This window comes from Sander vitreus, chromosome 11 (genome assembly GCF_031162955.1).
Source record: "Sander vitreus isolate 19-12246 chromosome 11, sanVit1, whole genome shotgun sequence".
Lineage (NCBI taxonomy): Eukaryota > Metazoa > Chordata > Actinopteri > Perciformes > Percidae > Sander > Sander vitreus.
This window is the reverse complement of record NC_135865.1, coordinates 22,299,109-22,327,070: the sequence shown is the minus strand read 5'-3', so window position 1 is coordinate 22,327,070 and position 27,962 is coordinate 22,299,109. Positions and strand designations below refer to the sequence as shown.

Sequence of the window (27,962 nt, the reverse complement as noted above, 5' to 3'; positions counted from 1 at the left end):
GTTCTGGTGTTTTATTTTGCCTACTTCTGGGTCACGTGTCTTTCTTTCTTCATTCTTCAGTTGAAAATGGAGAAATGACAAAAAGGAATTTGCAAAAAACGAAAATACCCTAAAATTGTTGTCCGCGAAAGTCACAAAGAAGATGCTTTAACCACTATCCAATATGAGCTCATGCTGTATAATAGACATAGACATATATAAAATATTTGATATATAAATATATGATATGAAAAGATAATAAGCATAAGGGATGAGCCATCTTATTTTACTTCCTACACGGATATGTTTATCTGCCTCCAACTCCCATCATGCACCGCGGTGATTTATCCGGAAGAAAACCTCTGATTTTCCCTTGAACTTCCTCTTTCCGTCAACGGAGTTTAGGTAGGGCATCGACTCTCTGATTTCCCTTGTAAAATCTGTTCTAAATCATGTTTTTCTTAGTTCATCCACTTTAAACAAACATTTCTAATTGTGCATGAGATGTATAAGAATATGTCCTACTGAGTATTTTAAAGGCATACATTTGTTTTGAAGCGTTTTGTTGTGGTTCTGTGGCTGAGTGGTGACATGGTGCAGTAAGTAGCGGTGACGGCTAAAAGGCCGGCAGACGCTACGCACAGAACGGATCTGTGTTTTGTCTTTTATGTGAGCCGTTAGGAGAAGCTATAGATAATGGAAGTTATATACCAAATGGCTGCTTAAGTTACGTTCACGTAAGAAGGGTGAATGTGTTTAATAGTCAGTAATTAGCTGAAAGCATTAGCAACAGGCCTCAAAAGTTAGCACTCACATGTCAAGCTGGTAAATAACGCCGTCTGTCTCTCTGTTTCAGTACACGATGGGACGTGTAATCAGGGGACAGAGAAAAGGTGCGGGCTCCGTGTTCAAAGCCCACGTCAAGCACAGAAAAGGTGCCGCTAAACTCCGTCACATTGACTTCGCTGAACGCCATGGTTACATCAAGGGGATTGTAAAGGTAAGTGAGTATTCTGGCACTGTTGTAGGAGCAGATTGAAGTCACCACACTGGTTGTTGGTGAACAAACGCTGACATTGTTTTCTTCTGGTGGTCTACTCTCTCAGGATATTATCCATGATCCCGGCCGTGGTGCTCCCCTGGCCAAAGTGGCCTTCCGTGACCCATACCGCTTCAAGAAGAGGACAGAGCTCTTCATCGCTGCTGAGGGCATCCACACTGGACAGTTCATCTACTGCGGCAAGAAGGGTAAGAGACTTTCAAGAGTTCAGCATATAGAAAATGAACACAGATCACTAACTGTTTTGACTATAGTCTGTTGTCCTAGTTCTACACACAACCTAGCTCCAACATTAAGCCCTTTATATACATGCAACTATATCTATCTTCATCCACATGTTATAGGTCTCTGTTAAGTAAATGATCCAAATTGGTTTACAAATGACAGGATCGTTACAGATGCATTGCTTGCACAATGTTAAGTAATGGGTTTTGAAACTTATTTCATAAGTTTTACATGTCCTGACATTGCCTTTTTTCATTCTAATATAAAAGATCGTGTAATGTCTTCAGTTAATTGAATGGTGTAAAAGTAAAATTGCCAGCACATGTTGGTTTGTCTGAAATGTACAGCGTAGCTCTGAACTGGGAATTTTGGTAAATATGGGTAACATTCTGAGTCTGACCAGTAGAAAATGGGTGCATCTCTGCCTCCATTTTTTTTCCAGCAATTGTAGCATGTTTGACACATTTTTATTGACTTTTAGTGCATTTATGCTGCCTCCAAAAGTTTATATTTTGCGCATGTTTAAACTGGGCTCAATTTTAGAAATATCAGCAGCATTTGTTTTAAAATGCAGTGCTCGTAATCAGGTGAAATTGGGGTCACGTTGAATGGAAGTGTTTCAGTACAAAGCCCATGTCTTACTATGTTTTTATCCCACAGCTCAGCTGAACATCGGCAATGTCCTGCCCGTTGGCACAATGCCCGAGGGAACCATCATCTGCTGCGTGGAAGAGAAGCCCGGTGACAGAGGCAAGCTGGCCCGCGCGTCAGGAAACTACGCCACAGTCATCTCCCACAACCCTGAGACCAAGAAGTCCAGAGTCAAGCTCCCCTCAGGCTCCAAGAAAGTTATCGCCTCTGCCAACAGAGCTGTTGTCGGTAAGGACTCTTAATGTGTCTGGTAAAGCTTCAAAGTTTCCTCATTGTCACTATGACATTACTTTGGAAACTAATGTTTGTGAACTGAAGAATGTGATTGCACTTACTGACTGTGTGTGTTTTTAAAGGTGTGGTTGCTGGAGGTGGTCGTATTGACAAGCCCATCCTGAAGGCCGGTCGTGCCTACCACAAGTACAAGGCCAAGAGGAACTGCTGGCCACGTGTCCGTGGTGTGGCTATGAACGTAAGTGAACTCAAACATACTGCAACTATGTTCTCTATGACTCAAACCAGGTACAACAGATTTTATGAAGTCAATGCAGGATGAGGAACAGTGAGAGATGAGATGTTGACATATTTGAAGGACATGTTTTGTACATTCTGGAGACAAGCTTGATAATGCGGGACTTAAATAATTGACTGTCTTTTTTTTTTAATGTACTGATTAAGGTGGAGAACGAGGTGGTTTTCTGTTCTATACGGACAGACTATGTCTTGTCATTTCTTCCTTGTTCCCCACAAGTTCTCATTAGCTTATGGTAACCGTTTTCCAAACTTGTTTCTATCTCTCAAAAGTTACTAGGGGTTTTAAGACATTGCACATATTGCATTAAATTGTGCACTTTTTGAGCACCTTTTTAGATGTGCAAAATGGTTCAGCTGCTGGGTTAGACCGTTTTGTCTTTTAAAATGTTTTGGTAGCGACTTTGTCCAGTAAGGTGGCTCTGATGAGGATTTGGTTTTGAATGTAGAAGCATTTTTGAGGGACAGACCACTTAACATTTCCTAAATGCATGGTGTGAGGGTCTACATTTAAAAACACAAAATCCCTAACATTAATGAAGTCCAAATTTGTCCCTCAATGTGAAAATATGTATCACGGCTCAGTAAAAAGAAGCTTGTTTGGTGCTGGGTTTCTGGTGCCAAAATAGATTACTATGCTATTCTGCCACACATCAAATTCTAACAGTTTTAGACATTTTCTGTATAGCTTGTTTGTGCCAGTCTCTGCACTCTGGAAATGAGGCAAAGTATTCAGTACATTTTGGGTTTTGTTCTCTTGCTCAATGCAAGGATGCAACTACAATAACAAGGTTTCCCTCAGACTGATATCCTCTTTCTTTTCTCTCTGTGCAGCCCGTTGAGCATCCCTTCGGTGGTGGTAACCATCAGCATATTGGCAAACCCTCAACGATCAGGAGGGATGCACCTGCTGGTCGCAAGGTCGGTCTTATTGCTGCCCGTCGTACAGGCAGACTGCGTGGAACAAAGACCGTACAAGAGAAGGAGAACTAAATCTGACTGACTTGATAATAAAAACGTGTTCCAAAAGACTTCTTTTCATTCATTTCTGGGTCCACACACACACAAAGATCAAATGTGGGACAGATGTTTAGAATTGAAAGGTAAAATGATAAACAATTTGCCCTTTCCACAGAAGACTTATTTGGCACTTCACAGTAGGAAAAGCACAGGTGTAAATGATGCAAGTAATGATTGCTGAAGTCCGTTTAGCTGGTCCAATCATTGTCACAGCTTACCTGGACACTTTAACGGTACCGAGCTATTGTAAATGTTTAGTAACACTAATGTGCTTTTTCTACTCTGACAAGTCTAAATGTTTGCAATGAAACTCTTAATCTTGTATACTGCTAACACAAAATGGCAATTTTCTGCTTCCAGCTGGATAAATACAAGATTTACAAAGTAATATGAAACTGATAGATTTGTGGTGGTGGTTTTTGGCATCTTAAGCTATTTAAAACATTTTAACATAAGACCATGATTCTATTTGCTACTACTCAAACTTAACCATTACAGCAAGTACCCTTACATTTTCTTATGACATTTTTGCTATAAATCGTACCTCCATTGGGATGTATATTGTTGAAACTCCAAAGATTTTAAACCTGTTGCTGTGGTTTGTTGAATTGTTATTCTGAGAGGTGTTTACAAATGTTTTATCTACTTAATATCAGAAATCCACAAACTATAGCCTCATGGGGGTATATACATATAGGATTTATTGCAAGAATTTAGAATCCAGCTAGATTTTCCTGTTAAAAGTGGCAGCTGAGCGTACACTCACCTAAAGGATTATTAGGAACACCTGTTAAATTTCTCATTAATGCAATTATATAATCAACCAATCACATGGCAGCTGCGTCAATGCATTTAGGGGTGTGGACCTGGTCAAGACAATCTCCTGAACTCCAAACTGAATGTCAGAATGGGAAAGAAAGGTGAGCTAAGCAACTTTGAGCGTGGCATGGTTGTTGGTTGTTGGTGCCAGACGGGCTCGTCAGAGTATTTCACAATCTGCTCAGTTACTGGGATTTTTACTCACAACCATTTCTAGGGTTTACAAAGAATGGTCTGAAAAAGAAAAAAACGTCCAGTATGCTGCAGTCCTCTGGGCGAAAATGCCTCGTTGATACTAGAGGTCAGAGGAGGATGGGCCGACTGACTCAAGCTGATAGAAGATAAACTTTGACTCAAATAACCACTCGTTACAACCGAGGTACGCAGCAAAGCATTTGTGAAGCCACAACACGAACAACCTTGAGGTGGATGGGCTACACCAGCAGAAGACCCCACCGGGTACCACTCATAGGCTACAATTTGCACGAGCTCACCAAAATTGTACAGTTGAAGACTAGAAAAATGTTGCCTGGTCTGATGAGTCTTGATTTCTGTTGAGAGATTCAGATGGCAGTCAGAATTTGGTGTAAACCGAATGAGATCATGGATCTGTCATGCCTTGTTACCACTGGGCAGGCTGGTGGTGGGGGTGTAATGGTGTGTGGGATCCCTTTTGCCTTCATAACTGCCTTAATTATTTGCGTCACCGATTCAACAAGGTGCTGGAAGCATTCTTTAGAAATGGTGGCCCATATCGATAGGAGAGGGTCAAACACGGTATTAGTATGGTGTTCCTAATAATCCTTTAGGTGAGTGTATGTACACTAGAGGGAGCACCTGAATCAGCCCTTAATGCCAATGCTGCATCTATTTATAGGTTGATTAAACTGTGACAATTTTATTTGTTTTGGAGTTTATTTGGAGATGTATTTAAAATTGTTTTTGTGGCACTCAGATGATGGCCCCTTTGTGGAACAAAACGTTATTTGTTTTCATCTGAAGGTGTTTTAGAAACATGCAGAAGTTAAATTATCCAGTATTTCTCAAGAAAAACAAAATCTGAAAACATTGTATGGCATGCATCTCAATTTTTTCTTGGGACCTCATGAAGGGTGCCCCTCCCCCTCAGGTTGGGAGACAATGATAAAATCCAGCAATTTATTATGTCACTTCTACAAAGCAGTGACACTCCAAAGAGATAAAAAAAAGAAGAAAAAAAAGAAGAACCATCGAAGATGAAGAAGCAGAGGCAGAGACATCTTGACTTTAGGGCAGTGTAGCTCCCATAAAGCAACTCTACGGAGTTGGTAAATGGGTACATCTTTCATATGACTTGTATTGCAGTGTTTCTTCAGGTTCAAATCTAACAGGCTAAATTACACTGGAACATTTACAGAAATGCCAATTACTAACATTACACACCGAGTTGGCAATTTATTAGGTAGACCTAGCTAAAACCAATGGAATCTAACCCATCAGTCCTGCAATAAATCCTACCTCCATAAAAGCTATGTTCAGTCTTTGTTTAAACTGATTTAGAAAAGTGTAGAATCAACTTTACAATTATTTTGGACAGGTTGTTTTGTGGTGCTGTTGAACTGTATTACATTAGAGAATTGGTGGAGTGCCCCTTTAAAAAGGGATCTCCAAAAGTGACCTCATCCCAAATTATACCTCTGGAGTCTGATGCGGAAAAAAACCCTACTTGTCATTACTTCACAACTTGGTACAAAACATCAGCTGATACAGTTTAGTTAGCCAACGTGTGTATAGTTGGATACTTTCTGAATGAACTTTGGTGATGCTTGGAGGAGGTTTACTGATTATTGTCCACAAGTAACAATAAGACACGGGCAAGATTCCATGTTCTTTATTTGCTAAGGGCGCAATGCTTTTTTTTTTTTGTTATATTTCTGTGCACAAAAAACCTCACAAAGTGAAAGTCCACATCGCGACTGTAGCTCCAGAATTCAACGTCACACCATGGCCAAAACAAAAGTCGGCAAAAAACAGGGCGCAGAACTCTGTACAGTCAATATCTTCTTTAAAAATAACACAAGGACAAAAATGTTCCTCTTAAATCAAATTCTATTTTTTAGTGAAATACAACAAAATAAATTCTATAAAATAAGAGCAAAATATTTAAATATAATACGATGGGCAGAATATTTTCATTTGCAGGAGTATTTGGTATGTTTTAGACAAAAAAAAAAAATTCAAAAAATACATGCATTCAAGTTACCAATTAAATACAGTATTTACTGATGTTTACCTTTTACTCCTACAGAATTACAAGTTAGCTCAAGTTGCAACGTGACTAACCAGCTGCTATTCTTACGGTACAACCCTGCTGTGGAACCTATACTCCGTAGAGCGACAGGGCGAGGGTCTCACTGCTGCTTACTTCATCCCGAAACACAGCCAAGACGCCAAACCTGACCGGCTCCACGGCAGAAAGGAAGCCAATGGGCAACAAGTCTGTCTACGACTAGGCTCTATTGAAGAGACAGAAGCAAACCACACAGTCTATTTTACACCAGATAACCCAGTGCAGCGATTCGGTTGCATATGTGTTTCATTTTTCAGAATTCCTTAAGATGAAAGCTAAGCTGTCTATCCCACCAAAACTGACTGCCAAATGTTGAAGTTGGAGGATTATAATGTGCAATTGAAAAGCCACTTATTCATACATTGGTTCAAAATATCGCCCTCATTGTAGATAGGGTAGATGAGTAGAAAAAAGAAAGGGGGGGGGAAAAAAACACCTAAGGGTAACAACACCCCTCTGGAGATGTGGATTAAGAACAGCTTTAGGTTGTTATGATCACAAGTCTTCCCTTGGGCTACACTATTCTGGTGAGAAGCCATGCTAAATGTTACAGCATATTAAATAGAGCTTCAAAAAGGATTGAATTAATTACCAGAACAAAAAAAGAAAAGAAAAAGAAAGGCAATGAGTTTCAGAACAATGTTGCATCACTGCTTTTTCACATCAACCAAACACCGTAAAAGTCCACCCAACCATTCCATATCTCACACTAAAACCAACCACAGCTCGTGAGTTGATTTGGCATGGGTCATAAGGTTGCCAAGGAGCTTAAGAATAATAATATAATTATGATAATAACAATGCATCCTTCTACAGTTGAATGACCAGTAACCGTCCGATGGTAGAACAAACTTTACTGCTGAGCATGGGTGATAAAACAAAGAGGAGTTGTTGTCTTCTTACAGTTGTTTTTTTTTGGGCATTTTTCTTATTTATAATTTCCATTTTGTTTTTCATAATATCTGCAACATCTCCCAACAGCAAACACAGAGTTATGCTACTCGGGGATCTGAACAGTCAAAAACATTAACATACTATGTACACCTTTTCGTCGTCTAGACAAGCGCATCAGCATCGTCAGCTCTGGGTAAATTTGTTTTTCTTTATTAGAACTCTTGTCCACTCCCTCGCCTCTGCAGCCGCCAGTAGGGCCCTGTCACACGGTCAGGAAGCCCCAGGCCAGGGAAGAGCGCCTCCCACAGGCCGACGGGAGAGAAGTGGCCTGGAGAGGGGATGGGAGCCTGGCTCTGCCCTGCCCTGGGGCCAGAGAGAAGTAGAGAGAGAGACAGAGGCCCGACGAGGAGCTCTGTTGACCGAAGGATGAGAGGAAGGAGAGCGGGACGATGGAGGCTCGAGGCACAGCAGAGGGGTAGGGGGTGTTACTCCTTAGGCGGGGCAGGCGTTGGGGTAGTAGAGGTGGTGGGGGCGGGGGCTGGGGCGGGGACTGGGGCGGGGGCAGGGGCGACGTCCTCGGTGCTCTCCCAGTTCTCTTGTGCTCGCGGGCCTGGGCCAGGAGTGGGACCAGGGCCTGGGGTGGGGGTGGTCTGGGTCGGGCCTGGAGTCGGGGCAGAGGCAGGACCAGGACGCTGAGGGTTGTTCATGTGCTGAGCAGCAGGCCCGGTGTACGGCTGCCCATGGGGGTGGTTGTTCTGTTCAGGGGGAGAAAGTTGACAAAAATCAGTGGATTGTCTAACAACTAAACTGTTTGAACTATACGTAATAAATGCTCGACTTAAATGTAATGAATCTGTCCCGAGCACCCACAGCCACGTTTTGGGCATGTCGAAGGGTGGAACAGGTTTCAAACATCCTCTTATCAGATGTGTGCGGTCGCAGGTGTTTCGTAATAATCTTTTTTTCTTCTTGTTGATAAATCCCATTAGAAAAGACCACCAACAATAAACTGATCCTAATAACAAGAATTGTCTATGTATCAAAACCTTGATGTACATCATTCCTCTGTGCCAGAGTCTCCATTGTTAAATTGAAAACACAAACATGCCACATCGCTGCACTGGGTGACGATGTTCCTTCATTATGAACATGGCTGATTTTGAGTCGATCCTCGGCATCCTGAGAGACAGACTAATGCATTGTTTGCGTTGGTCTTTTAATGGGATTTGTTGACGATAACAAAACAGAACATCGCCAGCCTTACCCCTTAATGATCCTAATCCTTTAACTGCCATATTCTGGGTAATCTCGAAGAACTCGAAAGATCACAGCTGACCGAGCAGAGGCTGTGGCCTTTTCTACATCGATTGCTCAGTGGCTGATTCACCTCAGATGAAAGAAAACTATGTTGCCCTGTCATTAACGACTAGACAAAGTAATGGCACACAAACCACCACTCAAGGCAGAAAAAGGGAAGTTTTATAAGATCTGGCAACTATTTTTGTCATATTTTCAAAACCTTAGCCCCCGGTTGTGTGAGCCCAAACTAACACTTGGCGTAATGAAGTTAAAAGATATGTTGCCATGGTTACTGGCATTATTCATGGTTAATGTGAGACCGGCGACGAGAACGGTCGCTGCCTTCCATGTTCGTACTCTCTGCGCTGCTACGATAGGTACGTCACAAACGGTAAAAACATAAATAAATGTAACGATCCCATGAGAGATGAAAGACCCTAGAATGTGTTTTAATACGTCACCAACTGATGTAAACGGAAAACGGGACCCTTGATACGCTACCTGCTGAAATTGTGTGGTTCCAGGAGAGTGTGGGTACAGAGAGGTGTCTTCGGGTGGGGAAGAGTCTTGATCATCAGGTGCTTCCTGTTCATCTGGCTCCTAGCAGACATGAGATAAATGTTATCACACATTAATTTCAAAGTAAAATATGTATTTATTTAAAATGCTAAGTTATTTGAACAAAACAGTGGGTATAATGTTAAGCTTCTGTATTTCAATGTGGAATAGCAAGTAGGGTTGTGTGGGAAAGTCAAATTACCAACTGTGTTACGTTATCAAGTAAATTAAGCTCAAATTAGATTTGATTATGTGTGGGTGGATTCTACACCTGAGAGCATCCTCTCAGCAGGAGAGCTGCTGTTAAGCCTTTAGAAAAACAGCTAACGGGAGGCGCACATGAACCTCTCTACTGTGGAGGTTATATCAGTGCCACCTTCAAGGCTGGTGATAAATGTTCTTTAAATGTTTTTCTTACTGTCAACAAACGCCAGCCTCATTATTTCATTGTTAACTAATTAAAATATATATATATATATATATATATATATATATATATATATATATATATATATATATATATATATATATATATATATATATACACACACACACGTGTCAAGGTAAATTACATTTCTGTTTAATGTGCATATATACACATATTACATGATGTAAAGTCATAACTGGAAAAAAAAAATCTGTCGGGCTATTAACACAAATGTGTAATATGTGAAGCTTATGTACTAACAGATGTCATCACAAAGACCATTTCAATCTAGCTATTATCCATCAAACTGTGTGAATTGTTAACTGCCTACAATATTTTAAACTACATCTGATGATTGACAACCTTGAGTTAGAAGTTTTGTGAAATCGTGTCCTAATTTTCTAAAGGAGTGGTTCTCCCAACTACCAGGTGAGAATAGTCAGTTTTTAGATTTATGTTTGGAGGTACATAATGTCAAAAGGTTAACAGGTTACTACCAAAATGACAAGAGCCTATAAATACCTAGTATATTGGCTACAAAAGCATAATGGAAAACAAAATTGTGCCTAAAGCACAGTACAGTCTTGGCCTCACAGTTTAAATACTGTTACTACTAATGAATACTGAAGTATAGATTAGGCTAAGAGTTTTCAATCAGATGCAGGTGGCTGGCAGGCATCACAGTTTGAGTTTGGGAGAAAGTAAAAATTGTCAAAGAGCACTAGATTGAGATGGAGGACTGGCTATGTCAGTGATGTTGCTTTGGCGAATCACTGGGACTGGGCAACAAGACAGCAAGAGAACAAAGATCTGCTCACTGTGTGCAGCTGCATAACATGATTTATTTTGCCAGTTACACTATATGGCATCTCACAGGCAGCCTGTCCACCTTTTCATTTACTATACGAGTGGACGACAGGATGGAGACAGGCAATTTTGTTATACTTTGTCATTTATCTATGTTCACCATTTGTGTTACTAGCACAGCATGAACATGTAGTTAACAGAAAAAACAAACATCTCAGGTATAGCTTGTAAATAAAACTGTTAACAACTCAGTGCTTTTTAATTCATTATTCGGGCAGTTTGTATAGCCTTACTATAACCTCCTGTGCCTAACTATTTGTTACATTTGTATCACATAAATGCATATCAAAAATACAAAGAAAATGGAGCAAAGTTGACAAAATGAGAAAATCTATGAGTCAACATGACACAATGCTTCTAGCCTTTGCCACTGATGATTATTTGAGCTAAAGGAAACTCAAAATTGTGCAATTCTAACTAAACAAAGTGTTAACTGTGTTTGTGATCTAAACATTGGACAACTGTTTGTTTCTCTGCTGATTCTTTAATAAAATATTGTTTTCATTTCCTTCCTTTATGTTGTGGTGCCTGGAATACTGACCTTCCCTGGGCTTCCCTGAGTACACTTGAGCTGTGTATGGAATATTACAGGAAAAGTGTGTCATTTGACTGGTTTTGTCAACATAAAAATACAAGTAACTTATTTTAAGTGAGAACAAAAAATGATATTTGTATGCATTGTGAACTGCAGCCATGAATAAAGACAAAACATATTCAGCATAGCAAACATAGTCATAGCTGTAGCTTAGGGTGGACATTTAACGGGTTGTAATTAATGCGTCCAATGAATTAACTGTCCATTAAATGTCAGATTTTAAAATTATTATCTATGAAATCATTTCTTCTATAAAATGTCAGAAAAAAGCAACAAGCTAAGAAACCGAAACATATTCAATTTATATTGACATGAGATAGAGAAAACGATAAATTAATCATTCAAAGTGTTGATAATAAATGTTCTGGTCAATCCAGTAATCAATTAATCAGTAATTCAGTGGGTTGTTAAAGCTCATCTGCCTCAGTCATACAGTATTTTTGTGGGATTTTTCTGTTACTTTCACCATTGTACACTATTGTTAACATGTTCCCATGGCAGCATCGGCCATGTAGATATGTTTTACTGCGGTGTTTTTACAGTATTTATATATTTGCATGTAACAGAAAGTCCCCCTCCATACTGATGTTTGACTTGATCAGAAAAGTTCAACAGTGATTTTGAACAGCTGTTCTGGACTACAGATGTGTTCCACTGTACATCACATGTATACAGTGTCCTATAGCTTTATATGGTGATGATTTGGCTCCCTAAGCACAGTCCCTAAGACTGGAGGATAATGTTTATGTACACGTGTGTGTGTGTCTTTGTGCATGTGAGAGTGAAAGGTACAATGTCAATGCCATTACCTCCTCGGGACAAAGTTCACAGGCCTTGGCAAGGGTCATACGTGCGCTGTGCGAACGCTCCAGGAAATAGCCGTTGGAGGTCTCATTGCTCTGAACCGGAGGGGACCAGTTGTTGTAGGTGTACTGGGGGTTCCCCGTGTATGGCCTCCTCTCCAGCTCGTCTCCTAACCACTCCACTGCCCACGTCCACTTTCTTTTCAGGTCACCATTACTCTGTAGGCACAAGGAGAACATACTGATTAGCATATATGGATACAACTGTTGCACCTGCGAATCCAGGAGGCAGTTTTATTAACAGTGTTATACATGGACAGGAAAAAAGCTAAAAGAGTGTCGGTCCATATCTAATCAATCAATCTTGAGTGCATTTTTGCTAATGTTTGGGGGAGAGGGAAACTGGTAGAGATGCAAGTTGCGAGTATAGAAAATACAAATAAAAGTAACTATTGCAGAAGTTAAATGTTCATCATCAAGGAAAAGTAACTAGGCGTGACGACAGAAGAACTAAATCTAAGAAAAAGTTTGTTTTGGCCAAATTGGTCATCCCCAAAGTCATCTGGCACTTTCAAATCACAAATTCATTTAATGGCATATTGGTACTGTGAGAGATTGCTTTGTCAGTAAGTGTACCTGTAGGATCTGGTAGGCCACGGAGCAGTTGCTAAAGAGGGCCACCATGCACTTAATGCACTGGTAGGCTCGTTTCTGGTAGTGGTTCTTGGAGCGCTGGATGGTGTCAAAGAGCCCATCTCTGTCATCGGGAATGCCCTTCAGCACATTGTGGATCCTATACAACCAAACGGGGATAGGAGAAATTTAACTCTGAAGACATTCAAAACTACGCAGAACTCGTAATTTAAAAACTGAGCAATCCGTCTGACCTGTGTGTCTGCCAGGAGTCCTCGATGAGTAGGATCTGTAGCAGCAAGTCCAGGTAAGGCCTCAGCTCATAGGTGTAGGAGTACGCCACCTGCAGACGCACAACACACATAATCTTGTGGACACAAGACATACAAGTATACACCTGCAGAACTTTAGATGTTATGTTGGGCATCTATTTACCTGCCAGAGCAGCTCACTGAGCACAGTGGAGGAGAACTGAGGGTTCTCCCAGCAGCTGAAGCGAAGCAGCTTCACTGTCTCCTCAGAGTTGCTGCAATCTTCGATTATCTTCTTCACGTAACTGGTCCTCACAAACAGGATTTCTGCTACCAGCTGTTGCACAGGCATCACTGGGGCCGTCAGGTTGGTGTCACCATACGGGTTAGGGAGAGGAGGGTTACCTGGAGAAGGTAAAGGGGAGGGAATTTAGAGTAACTCTAATTTGAAATGCATGTACTTATTAAGAGGCAAATACAAAAATGGTTTCTTTAGACAGCATCTTTAATTCTTCATTTCTGAAAGCCCTCAGCTCCAAGCTCTGCCTATACAACGCAGAGGCTCAGAGTGGCCGGTTTGTCAGTCACAAGATCCTGAGCAAGGATGAAAATCTTCATTGGGCTTCAACTCTGTCTAATGACTTATTACAGGGTCCTATCGCCAGAGTTCATACCACATTTTGTGTGGCTGAAAAGTAAAACACTCACCATTGATTGAGGACTGCATGCGTGCGGAGACGTCACAGCAACGGACCAGCTGGGAGACCACAGTATAGAGCTTGCCCAGCTCAGCGTACTGATACTTAATGGGAGGGCCGGGACCCTCGTCCAAAGCGACCAACATGAAAGTGGCAGGGACATTCAGCTTCAACAGCTGGGTCTTTTCTGCCAGGCCTGCGAGGGGGAGAAGGGAAAGGAAAGAATACAGCATTTTAGGTCCCAAACTAATTACTAATAACATTTTTTATAAACCTTGCTTGTACAATTCACTGAGGAACAGATGTACTTGGCAGGAGGGTGACTGCTGTGTGCTCCTTACCCAGATTGGCATACATGACAAAGAGGTTAAAGTACTGCTGCAGGTGACGGCCGTGTTCAGAAACCTCTCTTCTGAGCAAGTTGAGCACAGCTCTCAACAGGTGGTCACTTAGACTGAGGTTATCGCAGCCCTGATATACAAACATGAAAAACAACAGACAAACCACAGTAGAGTTACATCAACCAAAAATAGGGGCAGAGAAACCTCTCAGTGATAACCTGTGATACAAACTGCTTTAATTATCTTCCAGGAAACTTGTGAAAACAGCTTTAAAAAGGTGCAGGAGGTAAGACTTATAAAACCAACTTTCTGTCATATTTGCTGAAACTGACCCTATGTTCGAGTAGAACTACATGAAGCAGGTAATTAAAAAAAGAATCTGGCTCCTCTGGCACCACCTGTAGTGCGTTTTGCAAAAATCCACAGCTCCCTGTTCAAATGCACCAATCAGGGCCAGGGGGTGGGGATGTCTAACTGTGATGTCAATCACTGCTCATGCACACACATTCATTCTCCCTTGTGGGGGGAGGGGCTCAGGAGACAGTTTTGGGCTTTAGCGGAAAGGTGGGAGGGACTGAGAAGTTGCCGATCTTCAAATTTTTTGGCTAAGTCCTGGATCTTCGCAATCCTACCTACAGCACCTTTAAGTATCTTCAGTCCTAATAAAAAGCCCATTCTCCATCTGAAGTTTGGCACCAACCTGAGTAGAGGGTCCAGGCGAGGTGGTGGGTGAGGGGCACGGGCCGTCTTGCAGGGAGAAGTGAGCGATGAAGACAATGAGCTTGGCAAATGCACCACGGACCTCAGCGCTCGGGCACTCAAGCAGATACTCTGAGAACCGGTTAGGGTAAGCAAACAGGACTTTGTGTGCAAACCAATAGCGTACATTCTTACTGTGTCTCAGCAGGATGCAGAGGGCGTCATACCTACAGGAAAGGACAAGGAGAATGGTTATAGAGGACAAAAGAGGGAGAAAATCCAAAAACACAGAGGTAGATGGAGCTTACCAGTCACTGGCAGGACCCCGTACTACTTTCTTGGTGTGAAAACCTGTGCTGAAGAGGAACCTAGCAGCCAGCTGAGCACTTATCATAGCAATCTCCTCTGCCTCTGGCAGAAGATGGTCTTGTCCTGATAAAAAAAAGAGCAAAGATTAACAAAACGCAGTGTGAAAGTCTTCCTGGTTATTTGCTAAGTACTATAACATAAGCTGACAATCTATGAAGCTACACCCAGAGAGACACTTTACTCATTGTTGGATCAAACTGCTGAACTGTTATCAAGAATATATCTTGCCTTATTAGCAGCGGATGCAGAAATTTCCGCAGATTTTAAACCAATAAAAAAATAAAACTCAAAATGGAAACACATTTCCACCTCAAGCAGAAACAGTCTGCTACATTCTGCAGATTTTCATTTCGGATCATCGCTGAAAACTGTAAAAAGGAAAGTCTGCAGATTCCGTTTGGGTCTGCTTATTAGCAATAATTTGACATCAATAGTGATAACCCAGGCGTAGATAAAGCAAATTACTTGGATATGTACAGTGGATATGTACAGTATACGCAACATACATAAACATACATTGCAGTCTGCAAGTAGTAGGGCCGTTATCTCCCTTTATTTTGGTCTGTACTATAGCCCACTGGATTAAAAAAAATAAAATCATTATGATGAGGTTATAGAGCAAACTTTCAGGTGTTTATTAAGGGTGTTTATTCTAGACCGTCTGCGGCTTAACCTCAGTCATTGTTTCATTTAAAATAATCCAATGTGCTGGAGTGGATTCGACACAATGAATAATATGTGACTGTGTTATATACATCATATTATGAATAGTGACGTAAAAGACACTGAATGCCACTCTCCTGTCTCATCCTTGTTCATTCCAGCATAGACTACAATCAAACATAAAATGAAGTTGATAACACGGCAACTGGGAGACAGCAGAGCCCAGGCTCAGAGCACGCAACAAAAAATGTCCACTGATCTGAGTAAGGCCAGTAAATAATATTTCAAATCATACATTCACACTAAAATACTGCGTCAATGTGTTGGGTCAGTAGGTGGATTGTCAAGCTTACAACAAACATTCGTTTTAAAAAAATGTCTATGCTGCTTTAATAGAAGACGCATTAGTATCTCAACAAGATACAAGGTACCAAACAAAACATACTGATAACTGCCCTCAAACATTTATTTTCCTGTAAATCATTATGGGGCTCTGGCTCCATTAATAATGTATTACAGAGGCAGTGCATTTCTCGGCAGCCCTTGCTAAGCGCTACTGACCACCAATTCTTTCCACAGGGATGCTTTATCACTGTGCAAAGGATCAAAGAGGCCTCTGGCGGTACTGGATATGCAGAGTCATGACTGGACTAGGCATGGGCCGGTTACGGTCGAGGTTTCAAAACCACTAACATTGCCATCATACCGTTCCTAAGGGATCAGCTGTTTTTTTTATGAGAGGTCAAGGAGAGAAACTGCAGTTTAGTAATCCGTCTCTCTGCCAGTGTGCAGTGTTTAAAAATAAAATACATTGTGTTTAATGGGAACAAATATTTTTTACCCAGACATTTAAAAAAAATACATTTCAAAGCTGTAATTGCAATACCGTGAAACCGTGATATTTTTTGCTGAAGGTTACCATACCGTCAGAATCGACGAGTGACGTGGCACTGTGCAGCTGTAACAATCACACAACAACGCACGGCAAGGGTTGAACGTACAGTTCAATATACCCTTAAAGAAATTATTAACACTGGTAGTGTTAACCATTTCTTTATAGGTATATTGTTGAGCCCTGATGTATGTACGCATGTTGTGGAACAAAGACAGACATGAACACTAATTACTTGTGTGGTTAATGATCTGTCTGTTACATGCTTATTTTATCATTCTTAACATCGTTTCTTGTGATTGTTTTTGTATCATTTTGTCTGCAACTTTATTTAGAGGTTTTCAACTTCAATGGGTCATACCTGGTTAAATAAGATGTGAAAACATAAAACAGTGTTCATAACCATCATTTACCAGCCAGCTGTTGCGTACATTTTTCGTCCACTGAATTAGTTTTGTATTTCAAAAAACTATTTAGCAGAACACAAAAGAAAGATGCATACCTGGAGGAGGGTTTAAATAGACACTGTTACAGGTCAGAAGTTTCTTAATGAACTGGAAATATTCCAGGCTGTATTGCATTCGGTTGTGCATGAACTGGACGTTCTGCTTGCGGACGCTGCACTCGATGACACCAGGCATCTTGACCTGATGCGGCTTAGTGGAGGAGATGGTCAACTCCGAGATGTATTTGACAAGCTCGCTGTCCTTGTCCAAAGAGTCCATACGCTCATAGAATAGGATGTAGGCATTCCACCAGCGCTTCTGCCTCCGGTACGACATCCTTTTCATCATATGATCGAACACCTCGCCCATGTATTCTCCTCCAAAGCACTGGTTCTTCATCTCCTCTTCATCGTCCATCTTGCACTCAGTCACATCACCATCATCAAACTTATACCAGCGGTTCTTCTCCCCATCACCTCCGTTCCTCTGGATTATGTAGGAATAGTAGTGCCCGCCACTGGCCTGGCCTGAGTGGACCAGCACTCCCACCAGACGATACTTGGAACTTCCGGGAGGTGTGGGTTCAGAGGGCTCATTCTGTTGGATCACCTGGTTCTCTGGGTTGACGTCATCGCCCTCTAGCTTGGCCACACCAGCTACCGTGTACGGCTCCATGTCCAGCTCCCTGGGGAACTCAAAGTAGTCATTGAACTTGATGGCACACTCTCTCTCCCAGTCATAGTCAAAGCGCTTCAGCTGGATGGCCAGGACAGGTGGCAGCTTCTTTATCAGCAGGCGCTTCACTGTGTCCACCTGACAAGATGAGCAAACATTACAGATTATTTATCTGGCCCTTTAAATACATCTCCAATACAAGTTATTGAGGAAGAGAAATATTTTAAGTAAACCATGGGACAGCTGTCCATGGGACAGCCTCATCAGGTTTTTTCATAGCACTTTTTGAGTATCACATTTTTAAAATTGGCTGACAAGCAGATGGGTGCTTTATTCTCACCTTCTTATTACACTTCTCACAGTGGTAGGCATTGGCTCCCTCAAGCAGATCTCCTTTAACATACTGCTCCATGGAGTCCAACAGGTTCTGGTGGTTTCTGATATCTACATTGAGTGTTGTGAACGACTCCTCACACTCATACCTGGCAACACAAAACATTATTAGGTAACGAGAACCCAAGGCAGTCTCAAGTTTCTATTTGTGAAAATATTTCCAGTAACTAAGCACAGGGAAAAGGACTGCACTTACCTGTGGGGGCATCCCTGACAGATCTTCTGGTCAGCGAAGGACCCTCCCAGCACCCTGCTCAGCATGGCGGGGTGGCCCAGGGCTTTCAAAGCTTCATCCAGACTGTCCACCAAAGAGTTAAAAAACTCCAGAGCATCATGCTGCTCCCGCAAGTTCACTGGCTCACCCCATAATCTAAAAAGGGTGGAACAGCAATAAGACAATTAGCAGCAACTGCTACACAGGCAAAATAATATTAATAATATTAATTAATATTAATTTGAGTCTTTAAAATACCTGAACTGTTTCCAGAATCCCCTGGGGACATAGTACTGAAGTCTGGACGCAGCCAGATGTCCAAAAATGACCTGTAGGTGACGTAGTACTCCAATGTTGTACTCTTTCCTGTCCTCTGACTTACTGGAGGGTTTATCGTCAAACTGATGGTGGTAGCTGAACACCTCATCACGAGGATCCACGTTACTCTGTGGAGACAAAACATAAAGATGAAACATTACCAACATGTCTCCACATCCACAATCGTTAATTGCTTTTTTGCTACCGTATGCCATTGTGTTCACTGGGGAAACAAGAATGAAGACTTATGGCCAAATGATGATCAGATTTGTAAATGAACATCTTCTCTGGGCAGAAGCTTTAATGCAAGACCAACTCCAACTGTACCTCATTCTCCTGCTTCTCATCCCCCGACATGTCATCATCCACATCAGTGCCTGTGCCCTCAATGGCCAGGATGCCATTGCGGATTGGAGGAATCATGTACAGCTGCTGAATGACAGAGTTCATATAACAGGTGGCCCCAGCATTCTTCAAACCTACAAAACCTTTGTTGGGGCGTGGCCCCACCGGAGGCAAGTACTCCCACTCTGTCAGTGTCTCGCAACCTGGAAGAGGAAGGAAAACACACCCTCATGCATGATGTATTCATCATCATGTGATAAATCATCATGTGAAATTGCAACACTGGTGTTTACCTACCTAAGTAGTACATGTCAGTCAGGGTGTCGACTATTTGCTTGAGGTTGCGAACACATCCAACAGCCAGTGCTACCAGGAGCTCAAAGCCAGCGTTGATAGAAGCAGGAGTGCTGCACACAGGGATGGCCTGCTCTGTGGGGAACTCCCCACTTTTCATGTACTGCAGGTACACATTAGATGCTGGGAAGATGAAGTCGTCAATCAGCTCCTAATCAAGAACAGAGGGAGAAATAATCTTAGTAATGTTATAAGAATGGAAACAAAATAAAATGATATTAACAGTTCCCGGTGTGGTTTGTTTTACCTTAATGAGGTTCGCTCCTCCTTTCTCGCAGCCAATGTAATACTTCTTCTCTGGTGTTTGGAAGGCTAGAAGCTCTTTGGTAACCCCAAGGTGGCCCTCCAGGATGGTCTCCTCCACACCGGTCTCCCCTGTCCTCTTAACCTCATCCTAGTACATTAAACATATTGTTTACCATAAACTCTGCCCAAGACTAAACTAGATAACCTCAAACTGACTTTTATAGGGAGCATAATACAACATATTGGCTGAAACATAGGATTAACAGGTTGTTTTACCCTTATCCGCTTCAGCCAGTCAATCTCATTGTTGAGCAGGACCTCGGCATTTGGCAGGTTGATGTTGCTGTTATAGGCATAGTTCAGAAGATGTCTGAGTAAAGTGAAGTAGTCTCCAGCATGTTTGGCCCGCTCCTTGGCTGTACTCTGGAAATGGACAATTTCAAATTAGGATCTTAAGTTAACGGTTTATAATGCACACAGACAAATGATAGTTATTAGGAACACAAGGCAATAGCCACTCACCCCCAGCACAGTGAAGAGTAGGGTGATAAAGAAAAGGAGGGGTCGATGGCCCATACAGCACCTAGTTGCCATCAGGAAAAACTGCTCCTGGGCCATTTGACGCACAGATCTGTTTAACACAAATGACCTCATCACCATCACAATATCCTGTAAGAACTATAAAAGGCTGGAGATGAAAAGGATGTCTCCACTATTTAAGTAAGAAGATGTATGCTGCAGCAATTGTTGGAACTAGGGCTGTGAAAATAGTTTCGCTCTGTAGTTTTGGAAATCAGTAAGTAAGTGTAAAAACTTGAAAAGTATCCCTTTTAAAGTACACATTGTTGTGATTAATCGCGATTCAACTATGGATAATTACGCGATTAAATATTTTCATCGATTGATAGCCCTAGTTGGAACGCATCCTGGTGTACTTACTTGCTGTGGCAGTGTAGCAGCAAGTCTATGATGAAGGTCTGCCAAGCCTTCTCCTTACTGAGAGTGTCCAGAGCCGTGGGCATGAGGGCAAAACACAGTGTCATCACCTCCAGGGCCTCGCAACACACCTGCTCATCTTCCCCATCTGGCTCCTTAGCTGCATTTGTCTAATGAGAAAAAGGAACAATGAAAGACATTATGCAACAATACATACAGCATTACACTTTTCAATTTGCTAATCCCTTGAAAGTCCGCTAAGCCTATGAAGAGCTCTTTGTCTCTTGGATGTACATTGCTCAAAGCTTAGGATCTTTGGGGACCAAGCTTTTACTGTCTGCATCTCTTATGGCGCTGACACACAGAGCCGATTATCGGCCATCGGACCGTCTAGCGAGGTCGGTGACTCGAGTCTGTTCGGTGTGTCTGTGCCGTCGTCCGTCCGAGGAGCCGTCGGCCTTCATTTTGGCCGACCCAACATCTTCAGTCGGCGACAGGGCAGTCGGGACTCACCCGGAAATGGCGAGCGGATGAGCTTCTCAAAATCTGACGAAAACCTTTTAAACTGACCTTTGTCGATCTGAAATGAAGACAGATTCAGCAACTGCACGGCCTATTTCTTCTAATGTTTTCAGAAACACGTCTCGGTGAACTATTTTAGTACAATATGAGATCGTATTCTGAACAAGCCGCCATGATAGTCTGGCTGTGAATTTCCGGAGAAAAAAGACCCACGTGACGCGTTCGTCCTATCAGCTGCCGGTTTTCATTTTCTGAGAAACAATACAGAGAAGCACCGCCTGCTGCTATGGAGACGTATTACATTTCGCGCACGCACAGAGCGTACGCTCAAGTCGGTGTCGCCTCAGTGTGTTTTGAGGCATTTTTTTGGACCTCGGGGACCCGACTGATCAGTCCAACTGCCTTTTCTGCCGACGGTCGGACGTCTAGTTGGTGTGTAAGCACCTTTATGGAGGGATGCAAAGCACAGACTTTATTCCATTATGGTCTGACAACTGTCCCTCTAACGTGCTTCTGCTTCCTATTCAGCTTATTATACTTGTATTCTACTAGTTTTTCTTTTTAATAATAGAACTACATACAACAAAACTTAAAACAAACTCCCACAAACATTCAAAGGCAACTTACCTTCTCATATATCTTGCTGATTTCTTCATTTGAACTGAAGACGAGCTGCACTGTACCACAGCCTGACGCCCACACTATTTTCTGTACTGCTCGGATCACACAGATGTCTGGGATGTACTTCGATGCCTGGAAGAAATTCTGGTGAAAAAAGTAGTCCCATAAAAGCCATTATTACAGACAGAACCATTAAAAAAAAACTGATTCATTAAAATGCATTACCATTACAGGTTTACTGTTTTCTAATCTTACAAACCTGCATCCCTTTACTTACATTTTCTGTTACCTCATCGGAGATCTGCTGGGCCAGGCGGATGGCTACATTGCGCAGCATGCATTCTGAGGCAGGGTTAGGGATGTTTTGCAGGGCACTCTGGAGGACCAGGGCTTGGTCATGAGTGGCCTGATTAATCTGTATATAATGCAGGGCAGGTGATGGGGGTGAAGAGAAAGCATGAGAACATGTCAGAGATGGCAGTTAACTACTGAGGAACCAGTTATACAGGTATGTCTCTGTGTGAATTGAGTGTGTGGCCTAACCGGTGAGACAGGTATATTTCCCTCAGCGTTGGGCTGGCATGCCTCAGCCACAGCCTTCACATGCCCAAAGCCTACAGCAGTAAGGAGGAGCTTGGCGATCTTAAGTGCATTGAGGTAAGCCCCACGCCGTGTCTCCATGTCTGCCGATGGGAGGAAGTTGTTCCTGGTGAGCATGCTCAACACCAGGGGCAGTCCACCACTCTTCAAGAAGTTGTACTGGAAGTCGCTGGCGTCTTCACCCAGAGTTGCACTGGCTGGCATCAGCAAAGCATAAACAACCTGGAACATGGGCAAGAATAGTGTAAACCCTCTTACAGATAAACAGACATGGGAGATAAACAGTGGGCCTCTCTCACTCAGTAGGATTAGTGGTATATCTTGGTATCTTTGCTGGGTAAAAGCAGGATGCTCTCAAATGTGGTACATGGTTGACACGTTCTATTCACTGCAGTTATCTGGCTAATTTAGTAATTTTGCCTTGCAAGAGAGGCTACATATTTATATACTATGCTACGATTGCTAATGGAGTTGTAGCACTGCTGTTCACACAACAATCAACACACAGTGGCACACTACTACATCACAGACTAGTCAAGCTGAGAATGCAAAAAACGTTTCAAAAGCACACTGAGACCAACCTCAATGAGGTAGAGCACTTGTGAGGGTGAGGGGCTGAAGAAGCGTGAGTCCAGGGAAGGACTGAGGCTGTTCTCACCGAGCTTGGCATGGTCCAGACACACAGCTCGCAGATTCTCTACAGTAGTGTTATCTAAGGAAATAGAAACAGCACAAATGTGAATGAACATGAACATTTGAGCTAACACTGCCTGTGTGCGTTCTCATCAAGTTAATCGTCTGGATAATATTGAGAGCACAGGAGTATGTATACCTGGGGGCATGAGTTTCATTAGAACTCGAGCTCCATCTCTAAGCAGTGGCATGTTGAGGTTGCAGCCCAGGTCAGCCACCTGCCACAGGAAGGAGATGTAGCGCAGATGCAGCGACATAATCTGTGAAATAGGACAGAGGGTGTTTAGAGTACTGCTGTTCACATACTAATCAACAAACAATAACACATCACCGCATCTTCGATTTAGAGGTAAGAACACAAAACACTGTACTAGACATAAGAGCTGAGTGACATTTTCAGTGATTTTGACCTCATAATGTACATTGATGTACAAAATAAGGGTTCCTAACTGACTAAAAGAAAATAATCCATCTGATAAAAATGTTTAGTAATGCTGCTCATTATTGCTTAAAATCTGCTTCCATAGAAATTACAGTCAAGGGATTATCCAATAATATAGTAAAATAGTCTAATAATACAACTGTCTTACAAAAATGACATTCTTATACACATCTGTCAGACATCTGCAATCAATAATTTAATCAAAACATCACTCATCCCTTGTTATCGTGGTAAAGTAGTTGGAGGCAACATTGAACTCTGCTCAGTTTAAACCGTTAATAGAGTATCTGTGCTATAAACTCACCACACCAGGAAGACAGCTCTCCACCTCAGGGTTAGGCCCATCGCTGTAGTGGTTGCCGTGGTTACCCGGAGAGCCAGTGGATGAGTCAGAAGAGCTGTCTGGGCTTGAAGGCATGTTGGCACTCACCTGGGTTAGCTTGGCCGTGATCAGCTATACAAAAGGAAATTGCAGTGATTTAATGATGATCTAAAAACTAACCGTGGTCTACATCAGTTCAACACCCAGTTTGGCTTCAAAATAAGTGTTTTTGACGTGGACACAATGGTTTGGATCACTCATTTTAATGAACAGTAAAAAATAAAAGTGCCTATTATATGCATGCACATACAAAAGCACAGAGAAAGCGGCACAGCACCTTTATTGAAAAAAATGTCCTTTTATGAAAAAGAATAACACCAGTCCACATTCTCACCGTTTTGTCCTTCAAATTGAGCTGTCCAATCAGCTTCCTGTCGTCAGCTGGATCAACTACCTCCCCACCAATGAAGAGCTCAATCTTGGTATGTGCAGCATTAGCTTTGATCCTATTGAGGATGCCACGCCGAACCGAGCCGATTGTATCATTAGTGTGTGACCAGATATCCAAGTCATCTACCTGACGCCCCTGGTTGGGGAAACGGACGATCAATGTGATATGCTTCCCACGGAAAGCTCTGAAAGAGAAATGGAAGAAAGACGTTTAAGTGAAACAGTAAAGACATGGCATGCCACAATAGATGTGAATATAGCAAATAGACTCTTGACTTGTTCTGGAGCATACACACTCAACAGGGAAAACAGAGGTACTCCGTTATGTTAGGCAACAATTTATAACATTTTGAGAAAGGTGATTTAGGAATTTTATTGTGTGACCCATATACAATCATACTGCACTCTCTGGGTTGACGATAATGTTGATTTTGCACAACAATGTAGCTGCGACTGTACCTTGACATAGGCAGTATAGTCCTCTCCTCGTGGTAGTCACTGTCACACTCATTGATGTACTCTTTGAGCACAGTGAGAACTCGCACCATGCGGATAGCCTCCTGACGAGCGCAGTTGATGCTGTCTTTGTCTCCATCCAACACGCATAGGGTGTCATAGGACGCCTTCAGACGGTCAAAACATGACTGGATGAAATCTTCATGAATTTCAACCTAAAGGACGAGGAAACGGTAACTTTTCATTACAAACAAATAATTCAAAATGGTTTGAATCGATTTCTTCACAGGACAACGAATAAGCCTAGATTAGAAAAACTAAAACAAAAAAACAGAGATAAGCACTAAATGAAATAGAACAGTGTACCTGATTGACTTGCAGTTTTGGTCCGAGGTTGGTGTAGATCTCTTTCAGCAGGTCTATAGCTCGGCTGGCGATGTCATCACTTCCTTGAATTACCACCTGGGAGCGAGGAGGATATGGAACAAAATCTCAAAGCTAAACATCTGACTACATGTTTTTGGAGGTCTGAAGCACTACAATAAAGAGGAGCCTCATTATTGACTACTCGGAACACAAGAGGGGGTAAGGCGCAATGCACTACAGGACTTCTCTTGCAATATAGCGGCAAACAGACAAAACCCACAGGAATTGGCCCTTGGGGAAGAGAGGATCTCAAGAAAAAGTGTTGCCAGTACCATTTATACTTGTGCCCACTTCAAGTCCTCTTTTGTTGATTTAATTCTTACCTCAAGGCTACAATGACCAGTATTTAGTAGTGACAAACTGCAGAGCATCTTTTGCTCACATGTGCACCAAAATTAGGACCAATTTATCAAAGATTTTAAGGTTATTTCAGAGCAAAGTGTGGGTGTAATGTGAGCCTAACCAACATATTAGATGAAGTATGTATTCTTGGAAGAGGTTGGTTTTCAAGCAATTTTTGAAGACAAATGGATTCTGCTGAGTAAATCACGTTGGGTCAGCGCTGCAGGACTACAAAGTGCAGCTGGTCATGCAGTCAGAACTAAAGCCTACACATATCACAAATGTGTTTTCCAACCAGATGTATTGCTCTCCCTCTCAGACAGAGATTTAACTGATGCTTAAGAGAACTAAATGGAGATCTCTTTACCAATTTTCAAGGTATCTCATTTTGTTTCTTAAAGCTATTATATAAATTTATAGCATTAAAAAGATAGAAATAAGGGCAAAAAAGTTTAAAAGGCACTTTAAATTATCTGACTCCATTCCCAATAAAACAAATACATCGGTTTGTGTCTGCCTGATGTAACAAATCTCCTCACCCTCCAGAGGTAGTCCAAGCCTATTAGTTCCAGGTCATCCATCATGTAGGCCCTGCGCTTTGCCACCAGCTTGCCTTCCCTGCAGTTGACAGCCTTAAAGAACCTCTCAAAGCATTTCATGCCATTCTCTGTCAGCAGAGATGGGTCCAACTGCAGAACGTTGTTCTCAAAGAAGTCCTTATTGATGTCTGGGTCCAGGTCTGGTTCATCACCCATCAACTTGGAGTACCTATTAGGTGGCAGTAAAGAAACAGCATTCAAAACAGACACTTGCTGATTAATAAACGTAAGGGAATTCATTCAAGCCGAAGGCAGGAAGGGATCAAATCAAACTGTACCATTTGAAGCAGGCCTCACGGTCACACAGAAACACTGCGTTCTCAGCCAGACACTTCCAGATCTGCTTGGCCTGAGGGGCACATAGCCACAACTGGCCATCTTTTAGCAGGAACCTGGCAAAAAAACAAGAAAAATCAATAGGACACTGGTGGCCTAAAGGTTAGAGAAATGTGCTTGTGAAAGTCATGTATTTCATTCCAGGGCGATGCAGGGCTTGAATCAGCCGAAAGGAAGGAGGCAGAGGCTCCTCGGGGCAGAACAGTTTTGGCCTGGAAGGGTGCAGGTGCTAGAGCCCAATAATCAGGGCCTGATTTAGGCTTTTGTATTGTTTAATATTTGTTTGGTATGATAATTTGAATAGTTTGTACTTAGTTTCCTTGTTTGGTTTTTGTTATTTATCACACACACACACACAGCAAACTGTTGCTCAAATGCAACAGTATGTTTTTTTTTTGTTTTTTTTAAATCATCTTATATTGATATTCAACATTCTCTGTACTTTTGGTGAATTAAGGCCTTCACACCAGGGACGTTTTTTTCATGTGATTAATTCACACGTCAATATATTTTTTCGAACTGTTGTTTTTGTCATGAGTACTTTCACACAGAACATACGTGGCGATAAAGCGACGTCATTTTGTTTTTGAAATAAGTTTGGTTTTTCCGAGCTTTTGCAACGAAAATAAAGACATCAACCAATCACGTTGTGTTGTTTATATATGAGGATCATAATACAGCAACACAGAGGCTACTGTCCGAACCACAGACTGTACAGACGGCAAACTTTATTACTCCTTTCAACCATGACAAAGATCACGTTTACCAGAGACACTTTTTCCGTTCTTACCTTTCACAATAAAAACCCTAGACATATGCTAGAGGGAATTAAATTCACTGAGTATTTCGCTTAAAGGAAACTCAATAAATAGCTTACAGTAACTTAGTGCTAGCTTTTCCTGCTTCGGGGGGGGGGGTGACAAGATCCAAAACTAAAATCAGGTAATGACGTCTGAGGGCATTGACCCCCGAAAGAAAATCTGAGTGATTTTAAAACACAAATGAAGCCTTGGAGAGTTTTAAGATTAGAATACGATAAAACGATAAAAAATACTTTTTATTGCAAACTAAGTTAATAAAAAAAAGCTCATTTTAATTACTTCAGATATATTTTATATACCATTTTACATAATGCTGGGTAGCTTTTGAATTTCCCAGAGGACCAATAAAGCTTATTGATATAATAAGAATTTGATTGTTTTGTATTGTTTTCTGAATCTGCAAACTAATTAGTAACTAAAGCAGTCAGATAAATGTAGTGCAACAGAAGTATAAGTAGCAGAAAATAGAAATACTCAAGCAAAGTACAAGTACCTCAACTTTGTACTTACAGTACTCGAGTAAATGTAATTAGTTAGCTTATGCTAGCTACTTTAGCTAACATTACATATCAGGAATGGATGACCTGGTTGACCCTAAAAATAGCGACGAATAGCAGGTATGATTTTTTTTTCTTCTTTATGCCTAGTTGCAGTCTCAGCTTTTATTCCAATGTTTTTATCAGCACCTTGGTGCTTCTTTGTACAGCACTTTGGTGAGCGTATGCAGTGTTTAAATGTGCTCTAGAAATACATTTTACTTACTTTACTAAAATTGATATTCATTTCAATGTGAGATATGATG

At 41.7% G+C, this 27,962-nt stretch overlaps 2 protein-coding genes across 7 annotated transcripts in view; one reads left to right on the top strand and one right to left on the bottom strand.

Annotated features, from left to right (window-relative positions):
* The first annotated feature begins 300 nt into the window (after nt 1-300).
* On the top strand, nt 301-3,477 carry rpl8 (ribosomal protein L8). The gene is made up of 6 exons (XM_078262368.1): nt 301-384; nt 836-979; nt 1,086-1,227; nt 1,925-2,143; nt 2,272-2,387; nt 3,281-3,477. The coding sequence occupies exons 2-6, from the start codon at nt 842-844 to the stop codon at nt 3,437-3,439; spliced, it is 774 nt and encodes a 257-aa protein (XP_078118494.1). The 5' UTR covers nt 301-384; nt 836-841; the 3' UTR covers nt 3,440-3,477.
* Nucleotides 3,478-6,139: 2,662 nt separating this feature from the next.
* Nucleotides 6,140-27,962, bottom strand: part of usp9 (ubiquitin specific peptidase 9) — a 47,957-nt gene continuing 26,134 nt past the window's right edge. For 3 of the 6 annotated variants that reach the window (XM_078262361.1, XM_078262365.1, XM_078262362.1), the window contains 32 exons: nt 26,282-26,395; nt 25,944-26,172; nt 25,003-25,098; nt 24,640-24,851; nt 24,125-24,365; nt 23,713-23,862; nt 23,106-23,226; nt 22,855-22,985; nt 22,217-22,495; nt 21,951-22,088; nt 21,680-21,817; nt 20,534-20,700; nt 20,117-20,225; nt 19,871-20,017; nt 19,596-19,742; nt 19,292-19,499; nt 18,977-19,197; nt 18,590-18,777; nt 18,314-18,487; nt 18,065-18,206; nt 17,106-17,862; nt 14,988-15,111; nt 14,681-14,906; nt 13,981-14,110; nt 13,650-13,835; nt 13,126-13,346; nt 12,945-13,033; nt 12,694-12,850; nt 12,064-12,276; nt 11,201-11,230; nt 9,309-9,407; nt 6,140-8,263 (listed from right to left, as the gene is read on the bottom strand). In XM_078262361.1, coding sequence (XP_078118487.1) covers nt 7,994-8,263; nt 9,309-9,407; nt 11,201-11,230; nt 12,064-12,276; nt 12,694-12,850; nt 12,945-13,033; nt 13,126-13,346; nt 13,650-13,835; nt 13,981-14,110; nt 14,681-14,906; nt 14,988-15,111; nt 17,106-17,862; nt 18,065-18,206; nt 18,314-18,487; nt 18,590-18,777; nt 18,977-19,197; nt 19,292-19,499; nt 19,596-19,742; nt 19,871-20,017; nt 20,117-20,225; nt 20,534-20,700; nt 21,680-21,817; nt 21,951-22,088; nt 22,217-22,495; nt 22,855-22,985; nt 23,106-23,226; nt 23,713-23,862; nt 24,125-24,365; nt 24,640-24,851; nt 25,003-25,098; nt 25,944-26,172; nt 26,282-26,395 — 5,854 coding nt within the window. In that variant the 3' untranslated portion in view covers nt 6,140-7,993. The remainder of the gene's footprint in view (nt 8,264-9,308; nt 9,408-11,200; nt 11,231-12,063; nt 12,277-12,693; nt 12,851-12,944; nt 13,034-13,125; nt 13,347-13,649; nt 13,836-13,980; nt 14,111-14,680; nt 14,907-14,987; nt 15,112-17,105; nt 17,863-18,064; nt 18,207-18,313; nt 18,488-18,589; nt 18,778-18,976; nt 19,198-19,291; nt 19,500-19,595; nt 19,743-19,870; nt 20,018-20,116; nt 20,226-20,533; nt 20,701-21,679; nt 21,818-21,950; nt 22,089-22,216; nt 22,496-22,854; nt 22,986-23,105; nt 23,227-23,712; nt 23,863-24,124; nt 24,366-24,639; nt 24,852-25,002; nt 25,099-25,943; nt 26,173-26,281; nt 26,396-27,962) is intronic. The other 3 variants (XM_078262364.1, XM_078262367.1, XM_078262363.1) reach the window with 2 other exon arrangements.